Source organism: Canis lupus, chromosome 15 (assembly GCF_048164855.1).
Source record: "Canis lupus baileyi chromosome 15, mCanLup2.hap1, whole genome shotgun sequence".
Classification (NCBI taxonomy): Eukaryota; Metazoa; Chordata; class Mammalia; order Carnivora; family Canidae; genus Canis; species Canis lupus.
The window spans coordinates 50,143,649-50,158,208 of NC_132852.1; the positions used below are offsets into that span (position 1 = coordinate 50,143,649).

At 39.4% G+C, this 14,560-nt stretch overlaps 1 protein-coding gene across 1 annotated transcript in view; it reads right to left on the reverse strand.

The window, feature by feature from the left end:
- MTPN (myotrophin) overlaps positions 1-13,021 on the reverse strand; it is a 56,084-nt gene extending 43,063 nt beyond the window's left edge. The window contains exon 1 of the mRNA XM_072777350.1: positions 12,657-13,021. Within this exon, the coding sequence (XP_072633451.1) occupies positions 12,657-12,728 (72 nt within the window). The 5' untranslated portion in view covers positions 12,729-13,021. The remainder of the gene's footprint in view (positions 1-12,656) is intronic.
- Between the last annotated feature and the right edge of the window lie 1,539 nt (positions 13,022-14,560).

Sequence of the window (14,560 nt, forward strand, 5' to 3'; positions counted from 1 at the left end):
GCTTTGAATAAAATGTGAGGACCCTCCATTTCCAATTTTGGGTGTTCTTTTAAGTTGTGAAAATTTGTATTTCTATTTATCAGTTCAAACTTGTATGCTCTTCCCTATCTTTTGCTGGTTCAATCTCAATGCTTTATGTATTGTAATAATCTTCAATTTTTTCCATCTATGTACTTCATTTGTAGTTCTAAAAACTTTCAGTGCAAATGATGGCAAAGAATACTCTTTTGGAATCAGTCTGATCAAATCTTGCCCTTCTACTTACTAGGTGTAGGATTTCAGTCAAGTTGCTTCATTTTCATTTCTCTACATATAAAATGGAGATAAAGCCTACCTGGGTAGACATGAAATTAAATAACATGCATCTCTACATGCATAGTATCTCATTTTGTAGGACCATACCTGACACAGAGTAAGCACTCAGAGAAGGCATTATGTTCCCATTATCTTCCACTTTGAATTTGATGTTCTATAGCACTGATTCTCTGCTCTACTGTAACCAAATATGACTTTTTCTTGATTCTTATCGCAGTCTATTACTTTTACATGGTTGTATGATTCCTTAACATATTTGTATATTGCTTTTTAAGTTTTATTCCTATGTCATGTTTTAAGTAGGAAAACAATTTATTCAGAACCCATACAACTATCTTAATTATTGTTTGTTCTGTATACCCTTTTAACTGAACCTACTAAAGAACATGGATCTTCAGAAAATATTAATTATTGTATTCCTATGCTTACTGGACACAGTGGCTGCTACTAAAGGTACTCAAATGATATGTGCTGAATGAATTATGAATGAACCTGAGAAAACCGTACTATGCAGTCTTCTCTTTCACTTCCACAGTTTGGAAATCAAGCAGGGTCTTGGGACTGGCATTAGGGCTAGAGAGAATAATCCTGGAACATTTTTGGTGAAGGATGACCTCTGATGGCTGAAAGATTTTGTAGAATCCCCTTTCAGTTTAATAATCTAAATTAGTTGTTTGCATGTATACAAGTAATGATTCCTAATTTTCATAATAATTCTAAGCCTTTTGCCCATGGTACAAATTTACTATAGAGACTCTGCTTTTTCTTTTAGAGAATTTCATTCAACCTCTTTCTTTCTCATTCCCTTATCTACACATAGCTTTTCTAAGTCTTGTTATTCCTTCAATATCTTTAAATGAGAAAAATTTCTGAATCATATTTTTGGAAATGTTGAGCCCCAAAGTAAGTATTATATTTGATTACACATATCATTATTTTAGATCTTAAAATCTCAAGGAGAAAGAAATAGAATTGAGTTTATTAGACGAGCCAATACTGCAACTTCAGTGTTACAGAGAAATGAGCAAACTCTGATCTAAGGGCCAAATCCAGATTGCTGCCTGTTTTTGTAAATAAAGTTTCACTCGAACACAGACATACTTATTTGCTTATATATCATCTATGGCTGCCTTTGCCTAACTGCATAGATGAATAGCTATGATAGAGACTATAGGTCACAAAGCCTAAGAAAGCCCTGGGCTCTCTAAGACTCCTCTTAGGAATGGATCTACATAAGAACAACAACACAAATAGCAAATATTCACTATGTAGTTACAATCTGTACAATACTGCTTTATTGAATTTTACACTATTTCTTAAAGATTAGATAAAACATCTGAATTGGTTATTATTATAATCCCTCTTTGCAGATGAGAAAGCTAAGGTTGGTGAAATTAAATAACTTGGTCAAGGCTAGTAAGTGGTAGGATTGGGATCAAACCCAGGTCTGTTGGAATCTAAAGTGAAAGTATAATTACTCTTATAAAGAGGGCTTTAAAGTAATAAATACTAAGGGTGTTTTCGAAGGGCTTAGTTTGCAGTGAGATAGCTTTCAATTTTATTGGTTTGAGATGGTCCATGTGCTTTTTTTTTTCCCCATGTGCTTTTTATATTGTTTTATGTGGCATTAAGTATGGATTTTAATATCCGTTCATTGATACCAATAAAAAGGCAATGATGATTCTTTACAAGATGCAAGCATAAAAACTACCTTTACTTTTATTGAGATCTATGGTTTTAAAAGTTCTCTACTGAACTTCTAAAGTGATGGCCATGAGAGGTGACAAGTGAAAGCTGGTGTTCTATCTATATAACTATTGTCACTATTGTATTCCACACCTATGATAATAGTGTGAAAAAGCTGGACAAAGTTTACCAGTTTAAAACAAAGCCTTTGAAAACTTAGCTATTTTCAAGAGAGGAAATATGAAGGAACATCATTCATACATATTAAGAGAACATCTGTTACAAAGAGAAATATACAACAAAGGGAGGATGGTTAGTTCCTAGAATACCAATTCAACCCAAACTTAACTATATAGCAGATAAAAGACATGATAAATGCTGGAAATACAAAGAAAATTCCTATCTTCAAAAAGCTCACAGCACAAGAAGGGAGGATAGGGAAGCAAAAATTAATATGGGCTTCTGAATTACAAGCAGCAAAAACCAATTCATAATGAGGAACAGGAATGGAATGTGTTCAACAGGTATTAAAAATCTCTCTCAGAATTACTGGGAAGGTTGAAAAATCAAGCTCCATAAACATGCAGGCATGAAGGAGGTTTCAAAACAGGAAATAAAACCAAAATATGACCCAAGAAGCACCTAGGCGCAGAAGAGATGCCACAATGGGCATACCATTACTTCTTTTTTTCTGCAAACTGCATATTTTATTGCTGCTGCTATATCCTTTATGTTGCCTGAGTCTTTATATCACCTCCAGATAAAAGTATCCAATTATGGTTATGAGTTTTGGAGCCATTTCCTAAGTGTAGGCAGGAAAAAGCAATGTATTTGTCCTTTTTGGCTTTTATTGTGGTAGGACTTGCATTTCATCAAGATTCATACTATGTAAGAGAGAACTCCTCAAACACTAGGAAGGGCCTTCAAATTCTGGGAAGCCCCACCTCCCAAAAGATTAAAGCCCCACTACAAACACTGTATCTTAAATCAAGATCTGAAATATTTGGGGGGAGGTAGGCTGTGAGTTCTCAAGTTTGAGAGCACTATTCAAATATCTAAATGGTAACAGGTAACACTTCTACACAGGCACTTTTTTTTTTTAACCAGTCATTAGACAAAACTCTTTTTGAACATTTGAAACTTAAAGGCAAGAGAAGAACTCCATAGAACAAGATCTAAGTTTCTTAAGCTATTTTTTTTTTCTAATTCAAGTCCAGGGACTTTTCAGTCAAAACAGGAGCTCATACCTCTTCAGTTAAAGAAACTCTGCCACTATAGCATCAACACAGGTAAAAAGATCCATGTTAGATACCACATTGGCATAAATAAGCAATTAACTGCACAAACAGGCAATGCTAGGCAGAACAAGAACTTTAAAAATAGATAGAAATTTACTGAGCAGATAGGGTGGGGCAAAAAAGAATATTGCAACAGAGGTAGTAACTAGTATAAAGTACAAAGTACTTTATCATAAAATACCATAGTTTAGTTAAAAAAAAAAAAAAAAAAGCACCTGTTCTGGTTCCAGGAAATTGCTTTAAAGTCTTAATCCTAATTAGCAGTATAATCTGGGTCAAGCCCTTTAATAACTATTTTTTCCAAAAAAAAACCTAATTTTTCCTCATCTACAAAATAAGGGAGATGGACTAGATGATTTAAGTAGTTCTGCTTATAAACAAACATATAGTTATTATTATGAATAACAATGGCTAACATTTCTTGGCTAACACTGCATGCCAGGGAAAATGGTACACAGTTGACATATATCAAGTAGATATTAATAGCCTCATTTTTCTCTAGTTGAGGAAACCCAGGTTCTGAGCAGGGAACTAACTTGCTCAACATGTCCCAGTTAGTTAACAGAACCAGAGCAAGAGGGTTTAATTCCAAAGCCATGAACACTTTGGCTGAAGTCAACAATGAAATTCTAAATTCCCTAAAAACACTATCTATTATAGCTTCTATTATACTATGGGCAAAGTGTTTATTATCTGCAACCCCCTTTCTTAGATATCTAAAATTTTCAGAAGGTCAAGAATTTAGACCTAAGTATCAAAATGTTCATTATTTTATATAGTCAGAAGTCTTTTTCTTTTTTTTTTTTTTAAGATTTTTATTTATTCATGAGAGAGACAGAGAAAGAGAGAGGCAAACACAGGCAAAGGGAGAAGCAGGCTCCATATAGGGAGCCCGATGTGGGACTTGATCCTGGGACTCCAGGATCAGGCCCTGGACTGAAGGTGGCTCTAAACCACTGGGCCCCTGGGGCCGCCCCAAATAGAAATCTTTTCAAAACATATCCTACACATCTCTGACTTTTTACATAGGAGAAAAGTGGACTTAATTTAAACTTTACTTGAAGCTCAAGTTTACATTCATACATATTAATCACTGTATTGGCCTCTAGAACTTTAAGGTAACATGACTCTTTGCCCCTTCATTTTCTAGGGTCAGCTTATGTTCTGTTTCTTCCTTCATTGCTTTCAATAATCACAGCTCTACCCTGCGTAGTGTTTTGTGGACAAAAAGAAAAAAAAAATCAAGCTTTGAAGCTGTCAGAACTATTAATAAAGATACAGTTGCAAAAAAAAAAGTTAATTTTAGTCATACTTCTCATTACAAGGTAGCATCTGCTATAGTACCTAAAGTAATTCTTAAATATCAATTCAGCTGTGATTTGATTATCTAAACACATGGTTTCAAATACTTTGATACAGAATATTCTCATATTGAACCATATACTCTGATCCTAAAATACTTCATAAAGAATTAGAACCTAAAGCATTATGTTCTTCAGATTACATGGTGCCAACATGCTAGGAAAAAATATATAATGAAAAAAAAATATATAATGCTTATGGAGACATAAAGGATAAAAGTGAGGTAGTTTAAAAAATGCTCGTATTTTCCCCAAGATAAGAAAAAAGGAAAAAATCTTAAAGGAATGCTCCTGCAAAAATTCTAAAGAAAATGCAAGAGAAAAATGGCTCTATTCCATACTAAAATATAGCATGAAATAATAATTTAGAGTAGTAGGGAAAGAGGAATTACACAATAAATGATATGGAAACAAACTGTCAAAAAACAAACACTTCAAAGTAAATAACAGAAGGATCAAATACCTAAAATACAAAAAAAAGGGGGGGGGGAATATCTGGAAGACCAAATTTATCTATAATCTTATAGAGAAGAGATCTCTGTAAATAAAAGATAATATCCAAGTCACAAATGGGGGAAAAGTGATCTATTTACCATATAAAAAAGTAAAGACTGTTACAGAAAAAAATAGATGAAGTCAAGAGACAAACTGCAAAAAAATCTACAAGAAAAATGATTAAAAAAAAAGAACTTCCTTAATTTATAAAGGGCTCATGCAAATCAATAAAAAGCCAACTACCTAATAGAAAAATGAACAAAAATATAAATAAGAAATTGGGCGGGGGGAAGAACACATGTGCTATAAAAGTTCTGATGTTTTATTTTCTTGTTAAAGAAACGCAATTTGAAGCAAGAGATCATTTTTCATCTATTCAAATGGCAAAAACTAAAAAGTGTGATGATGCCCAGTGCTGCTGATGTTGTGAGGGAATAATCAGTCTTGTGTGCTTACTGATATATGCCTAAGTCAGTAGAACTTTATCAGGAGGGTAATACAGACACAAAAGCTATCAAGGTATATATACAAAGGTAATCATGAGAGCACTGTTTAACTGAAAGAATAAGCTGGAGAGGCAGCCTGGATGGCTCAGCGGTTTAGAACCGCCTTCGGCCCAGGGTGTGATCCTGAGACCCGGGATAGAGTCCTGCATCAGGCTCCCAGCATGGAACCTGCTTCTCCCTGCGTCTCTGCCTGTCTCTCTGTGTCTCTCATGAATAAATAAATAAATTCTTGAAAAAAAAAAGAAAAAATAAGCTTGAAAAACTATTTACCATAGAATACTAGTTAAATAAATTATGGTACATCCATAAAATAGAATACTATGCCCTCCCTACTGGAAAAAAAGGGGGAGAGGGATGAATAAATTTTGTTGTGGAATCCAAGATAAATTATTAAGGAATTAAAAAAAAAAAACAAAGTGTGGAAGTACATACAAAACTGCTCTTAAGTGGGGAAATAGATGAGTGAGTTTCTGGTGTTTCTCTGAAATTATGTAGAATTGTTAAAAATGGCTCACGGTTCACAGAGACCAGGAAGGAAGCCATAGCTGTTGCATTTTTTTAATCTGTTCCTGAATTAATTTCATTTTAAAGTTAACAGGAATTATCTAGATAGTAGAATTTATGGGGCAATTTTTGTCTTTTTTATGCTTTTCTGTCTTAAAAATACCTAATACAACCTGTACTTTAAAGAAACTACCTGGCCAGGGGAAAATGAGCAATGGGAGACACTTAGTTTCAATTTATTTTATTCAATACAGTGTTATCTTTTAAATATTAAAAGCTTATACGATTTTTATAATCAAATCAGCTTTAATATAGTACACTTTTAACGGTCTGCACTAGTGCAAGGATAACATTTAAAATTTCAAATCAAAACACTATATATAGCCTATAGACATCTGAGTGAGCACTAGACTTCCAATATAAAAAAGATCTTCTTGTACATTAAAAAAAAAAAAAGACTAAAAGAAAAGTGTATCTATACTAAACTTTCTATGTCTTCTGAGGGCATCTATACGTATACAAACTGATCTATCTGCTTTCTGACAGAGTCACCAGCCCTGGTACAGAAAGGGCAGATATAGTGACAAATCTTTATAAGAAACAAACTGGTAATTTAAAAAAAGGAATGGAGAGAAAAGGAAAACTGCTTAAAATGAATAAATAGCAAGATATTAAATTAGGATTGCTTTTAAATTGCCTATTTTATTAGGAAAGTGAAAAGCAAACCTAATAAGTCTTGCAGTTTCTAAAGATTAGAGTTGATACTTTTCTCAAGTTCAAGAGATCCTATCCTTTCAAAGGGTGCACAATTGTTGCTTTTCAAGGCTATCAGAGTGTCAAAAGCAGATAGATGTAATTAGAATGGGGGCTAGAGAGGGAAAGGGAACCACAGAGAAAGGGAAGTTAAGAGACCTGATGTATAGTATTTCACAGTAAGTGAAACAGAAGCACAACAAAAGAGTACATATATCAACCTGCTGGAAATTATAAGGGACTATTTATTAATACAATTCATGAGCATTCACTTCTGGGAGAGCTGGATCCTCAAAATCTATCACAAAGCTCACCTCTAAGTAGTCTCAATGGATACTTACCATCCTGCTGTGATTATTTTTAACATTTGCATACTCAATAAAACAGTACCCCCTGAATCACACAGCATTTTTGAGAAATGAAGGCCAATGGTATGAAGTATAATAGCAAAGAGCTATGAAGTTAGAGTTCAAATCTCAGCTTCACTAAGAGCTTTATGACTGTAGACAAGCTATTTAATCTTTGCTTCAGTCTCTTAATCTTTAAAATGGGGGCTTTACATTAACTATGCTCATGGGTTGATGTGATAAGTAAATGAAATTATATTTATACATGGCATCCCAATGCTCAAAATTTTAAGAACATACTTTTTGAGAAAAAAAAGAAGTTCTTATTCAGGAAACCACTCTGAATAGAAATTTCAATACTTTAGTTTACATTTGTTTCTTAAGGTAAAGAGAAACAATTTAACTTTTTCTGCACTGTATAGGATCATAATTAGGAATATAAATTCTAAGACTATGTGACTACAGAGGCACCTGGTTGGCTCAGTCAGTAGAGCCTGCAACTCTCTGTATGGGGGTTGTGGGTTCAAGCCCCATGTTGGGTGTAGAGATTACTTAAAAAAAAAACAAAAAACAAAAAACAAAAAACAAAAAAACCAAAACTGTGTGTGACTATAAATACAAAAGTTTCCGCAAGCTATCAACCAACCAGTCTCCTTATAGAGTACCTTGAGCAAAGAGGGCCTCTACTGAGGAGATAATAAAGTTTATAAGAGATGTTGTCTCTATGCTATTTCCGTATTATTACAGTTAAAAGTGTTTTAAATTGTAGGCATTTTCTATGTCTTTATTCATAATCAGAGATAACTTGTTGTGTCTACTTCTTGCAAGCCCCTTTCTTTTTCTTAATGTGCTGATGCTAAGCTACTCTGAGCTAAGAAACCAGATAACCATTTCAGGGTAGACTGATATGGTGTAAAAAAAAAAAGGGGGGGGGGCCCGCAGATTCGGAGAGCCCTAGGTTTAAATCCCAGTTGTGCTACTTACTTTGCGACCTTGTTGAATTGCTTAACTTCTCTAAGTTTCAATTTCTTTACCCTTAAAATGGGTATACTATTAGCCATACTGAAATGATAGGGTAAAAAGCAAACGAAAACTTAGGTAAAGATCTTGCAGAGTGTATTCTAATACCTGGCAATATAAATCACTCTGTCAATGGTAATCATTATTATATATGCTAATGAAGTATGTTAAAACTGTAGCTAAGTCAAGAATAAAAAGAATTTCTCAGAACATATGCTTTTCATGTGTGAAATTCCTTGGCACTGTACTGGGGATACAAAGATGAAAAAGAATATAATATCTAAGCTCCAGAGGCTCAGAGCCTAATTAAAGACAGACATGTAAACAAAGTCACAGAAACTTGATAAGTTAAACAGTAAAAGAAGCAGTGCACCAGTTGAAGGCAAATGTTTTTCTGGCAGAAGTGTATTTAAGCTCAGAGGATAAAGAGAAGCTCACCAAGTTGGAGGTGAGGGATTGAGGTGAGCAGACTTGCTCAGGGAGGATGAAAAGGGCACATGTAAAGGTATACAAGTAAGAAACAGCCCGGCGTGGGTCTGGAGCAGGGGGTTTACAGAGGGGTGGTTTAGAAAGGCAGGCATGGGCCAGATCCCAATGGCCTACTCTCCCAAATGGAGTAGCTGGCCCTTTTGAAAATTAGTAACAGGGAAAAATTAATAATGGGAATCACAAAATATTTTAAGGGCAGTGAAGGAGGTTGGCTGAAAAAGATAAGAGTCTCAGAATTCACATTACAGAGAGATCTCCCTGACCAAGATGTGCAAGTTGACCAGGAAAGAGAGGAATACTAATAGTCACGGAAAATATAGTATAGGCAGGAAACAGGCAGCAACTAGTGGAAAGTAGCAGTGGTAAGAAGAGTGAAGAATGGCTGAAAGGGACGAAGTGGGTTGTCTTGACAACACTCAGGAGTTGGGGAAAATCCCCCAATTTCTCATCTGGGCAAGCGGTTGGGTCATGAGGTCATTAGTCAAAATGGCAACAACAAAAATGAAAAATCTCTGAGAAGACAGTGTGGGCTCAACTGGACTTCATGCAAACAGAGCCATCCTTTAGGCTGACTGAAGCCCAGGTGGAAGCAGAACTAACTCCAGTGGAAGAAGTGAATGTGAAGGCAGAAATGGAAGACGAGGCACAGGTAATGTGATCCAGAGGAAGTACACAGATTGGAAACGGGGCCACAAGTATCTACTATTGCTGCTCGTGAAGATCTCACTCACTGGCTTTCACTTGTTTTCCAATTGGACAAACTGAATTTCATGTAAGTGAGATGTTACTTATGGTTTTCATACTTCTTCAAAAGTATGCAAATTTTCCCACCCAAGTCTGCTGAAGGTGGATGCTTAAGTTTCCTGAGCACTGTGTCCAACCTCTTCGCTATCAGGCCAGGCCTAAGAGGGTGCTTGGGACCTGACACATGCCCAATACAAATGAATGAACTAACGAAGTGTGGTCGGTCCAGAAGCCAAGCTGTCTCAGATATTGTTTTAATGTTACTGATGAACATTTAATATGGATTAACCTAACATTTTCTTTATATGCTGCTTTTTCCATTTAGAAACATACAATTTTCAATGATTTGGGGCTCTGAACTTATATTTCAGAGTTAGAACTCATCGCAAAACAGCAAATTGTGCCTACCCTTATTTCAGATTTCTGTACAGAAGTCAACAACAGGTAAAAAAAAAAAGTGAAATCACTGACTTTTTAAAATATTAGTTTTAAAAAGGGAAAATCACCTACAGGTCCATTCTTATATACTAACAATGTGAGCAATCTTCATAGGAGTACTGAGGAGAGTATTTTAAAGACTGCTTAGAAGGAAAATTAGATGAGTCCAAACATTCCTTTATGTATGTTGTTTACATACACTTACCTAAATAAATGTACATTACATAAACTCAAGAGTATCATCATGAGGGTTGGAGGATGAAAAAAATGAGTCAAGAGTAAGCAAGGAAGATGGCTGCTGAGCAGAAGAAACTATGTCACAAGCACCTGAGAATGTGAATAGCACCATAAGGGAACTCAGGAAAAACTGGAGTGCTGGGTTTTGGTGGTTTGGTTTTTGTTGTTGTTGTTGTTGTTATTTTTCATTAACAAAACAAAAGATACAGTAAGAGACTCAAGTTATTCAACAAACTAAGGAAAAAGCTCGTTTTTCATAGGATTACATTTCAGTCAAACTTTTCAGATAAGCCAGTTAATACTTCCTTTTGCTTTTCTTTGAATGTCTAGCCTCCCTCTCATGCACACCTTTTTTTTTTTTTTATTAAAGATTTTATTTATTTATTCATGAGAGACACACAGAGAGAGAGAGAGAGAGAGAAGGGGGCTTCATGCAGGGAGCCTGATGCAGGACTTGATCCCTGTATCGGGATCAGGCCCTGAGCCTAAGGCAGGCACCCAACTGCTGAGCCAACCGGGCGTCCCAAGCACACTTCTTTTGGTAAGAATAGGCAGTATGGCGGTAATAGGAAAAGAACAAAACCAAACTGCACATAATGACCTGATTTTAAAACTTAAAAAAAAAGGGGGTGGGGGGGATGTCGTACTGGAAGCAAGATATCCTATGCTTTCACAATTACACTTTATATTGGGAGAGACTGCATGCATGGAGCAGTTAAAGAGCCTAAGTCTTGGAGTCAGCAGTCCAGTTCTGGCTTAATCATCTGTCATCTCTTTAACTGGATTTTTGTCTTAAGCACTCTGCATCTCAGGACTCCTATCTGTAAAACGAGACGAATAAAAGGACTTCACAAGACTCGCAAGGATGATATAAAATAAGGTACCAGGAAGACACCACATTAATGGTGGTGTTTCTGTAGTTGTAAGCTCCATTAGTACCTACCAACTTTCCATACTTCAAGTGTATCGCATAACCTAGCTTTTACCGAAACAGAAAAACAAAAAGCCTACTCCCTTCCAGAGCACTGCAGGGTTCCACCACTGGACAGTGCATCAGGGATTGGAGCGTCCCCGTAATTTCTGCCTTTCAACCTCATGTGGAAACATCCAAGGGTTTCAGACTACTAGCTGAGAATGCAGTGAATGGTGCTGTGCAGACCCACTGTGAATAACTAAACACACATCCCGCGTACTGGGAGGGGGGTGGGTGGGGGTGGGGTGGAGGCTAAGTTGTAATGGTTCATTATAGACTAAAAACTAGCAGCGGCTTGCCCTTTGCACAATCCTGCAAGTTTTGAGAAACTCTGCTTCTGCTTAGTTGCTTCCTGACACAGGTCTGGAAAGAAACACAGCACGCCGGGGGGGGGGGGGGGGGGTCGAAATACCCTTTGAAGAACTAGAACCTAGATCTCACGCTTTTAGGAGGTGAGCAAGATGCTATCCACGGTTATGTCATAAAGTCACAACTTTTTTTTTTTTTTTAAGAAGCAAGATGCTTCTTCCTCCACGGTTATGTCACGAGTTCATACTTGTTGTTTTGGAAGGTCCATTTTTACACTTAACATATTATAATCGCAGGTGGGTTCTCTCGTGACTGCAAAAGGCACGGTTTCGGGGGAGGGGGGGTTGCCCCCGAGGGCAGGCCAGCTCGGAATTTTAAGCCTACCATTCCGCCACGATGCAGAGTCGACTATTATTATTATTATTATTATTTGGCGGGGGAGTGTTTCGGTTTGAGATGAGCACCCCTGAAACGGCACACTCCTCAGTGCACGTTCCAGTAGTTCAGCGGCGGGGGTGGGGGGGTGGGGGGTGGGGTGCAAACCAAGGGACGGACACGGAGGAACTGAAAAAGTCACAGCATGCTTCTTGGAAAAAAAAAAAAAACAAAACACAAAAAACAAAACTATTCTGATCCAGGTCAGACGCTCCACCCCTGCAACCAAACACCTAATCCCTGGGAGTGGGAAGGGGGGAAAAAGGCCACACCCAGAGTGAAGACTTCAGAGGGAGGCCCGTACCAAGTTTCAAGATTGTAGCCATCGCGATTTTCGGTACTTTTTTCTTTTTTTTCTTTTTTTCTTTTTTTGCCCCTCATCCCCCTCCCCTCTGCCCCGGTCACAGTCATTGACTCCTTTAGATTCTCAGCAGGCTTAAAAGTTCAAGAAAACGTTCCTCCGATTCTGATCACTGGGGGTTCCTTCATTGGGCCACCGGCAGGTCCAAAAGATGGGAGAATTGACCCCCCTCCCTTCTCCCCTCCCAACCCCCCCCCCCAACCTTGCCCCCCATTCAAAGCAGGATCGAAGGAAGTCCGGCATGGAAGAAAGAGGGCCAGACGCCAATGACCAGCGCCCCGGGTGGAGGGTGGGGGTCTGACCCGGGGTCGCCAGCCCTTCCCCCTCCCCTCCCCCAGCTCCCCCGCCTCCACCCGCATCCCACCTCCGCTCGTCGCCGCTTTACCTTGGCCACGTAGTCTTTCACCTCGTCCAAGTCTCCGTTTTTCAGGGCCCACATGAACTCCTTGTCGCACATCGCTGCAGCGGGGCGGGCCGCTCGGCCGGGCAGAGACGACGAGGCGGCGGCGGCGGCGGCAAGCGGACACCGCGGGGCGACAGGGAGACAGGGCCGCGCGGGGAAGGGAAAGCGGGGGAGAGCCTGCCAGGCGGGCGAGGCAGCGCGCCGCGGCGACCGCTGGGGCGGGAGACAGAAAGTTCTCTGGCGGCCACTGGGCCCAGCAGAGCGGGAGCCGCCTGGCCGGAGAGGAGCAGGAGCGCTTGCACTTCCGGTTCACTCCCTGCGAGGATCCTCCCCCCACTTCCTCTTCCTCTTCCTCTGGGCGGAAGGCCCCGCCCCGACGGCCCGCGGCGGAGCGGCCCCCAAGTGCGCAGGCGCGGTGGGCGGGCCGGCCGGCGAGCGGCGTCCGGGGGCAGGGGACGGGGCCGAGGGGCGGGGCCGAGGGCCGAGGGCCGAGGGGCGGGGCCGAGGGGCTCGGATAGGCTCGCTCAGGTGGGACTGGGATGGTTTCTTGCACACCCTGCGTGGGAAAAAGTTTTCTTTTAAAACGCGACTTTGGAGGACATCTTGCTCGCCTTCTAAAAGTGTCCAGTAGGAATGTTTGATTTGACTTCCTTCCTTTCTCTTTTTCTCTTTCTTCCTACTTTTCAGCCCCCTTTTTTTGGGGGGTCCCTTCCCTCTCTCCTTCCAGAATCAATACCATCCTTTGGGCTCCTACTCTATGCCAGACTCCGCTAGGCCCTGAGGATGTAGTAAGAGAGGTGGAAGGAGACAATGCCTGCCTCCAAAGACCTCTTCAATACTTAGGGTAACCGTGTAGGGCAGCCCGGGTGGCGCAGCGGTTTAGCGCCGCCTTCAGCCCAGGGCGTGGTCCCGGGGTCCCGGGGTCCTGGGGTCGAGTCCCACGGGCTCCCAGCCTGGAGCCTGCTTCTGCCTCTGCCTGTGTCTCTACCTCTTTCTGTCTCTGTGTTTCTATCTGTCGTGAATAAATAAAACTTAAAAAAAAAAAAAAGGGATAACCGTGTAAAAATTCAGTGTAATACTAAGTATAGTGTTTGGAGGGGAAGACTTTGGGGGGGGGTTACTCATCTCCCCAACTAGCAAATTATGTTCAGGACTCGGAATTCAGTGTGATGCCATAGGGCAGAGCAAACCCACCCTCTTCTGGTACAATCTGTGTGTGTGTGTTTTAAAATTTCCTCTTTGTTCGTGTGTTTCTTAATGGGTTGAAGCTTCGGGGCCATTCCAGTGAAGCTGATTCTATCCTTCCTGGAGTTTTGATGTAATACACCTTGGGGGATGGCCTCCAGGTGAATTGTATCCCAACCCCAGTGACCCAGACATGCATGCGCACATGAACATTAGATCCAATAAAAACTTACTGGAACTACTGTATGTATATACAAGTCTATTATTTATGACCCACTAAATAAACCAGGCTACTAAATATGCTTGTGATATAGCATAGGGGTTCAGATCATAGCCTCTGGAAGCAGATTGCTTAGTTTTGAATACAGGGCCCAACCTTTAGCTAATTTTGTATGGCAAAAGTTATTTGATCCTCCTCTGTTCAGTTTTCCACATATGTTGAGCGTGAACAATAGTGTTCAAGAAATGCAATTTTTTTTTACCGATTTAGAAATAGTAAATGGAGATAGATTTGAAATCGAAAGAAAAATCAAATGTTTAACAGCCACGTTGATTGATGTTCTGTTCATTTGACTTTCTGATAATTAAAAACACAGATCCATCTACCTAATTGTGATATATTTCTAGAAACAAATCTCAAGGAGTAATTTGTGAGGCAAATCCTTAGAGTCCCTCTGTCTTCTCAACCTCCCACTCCCACC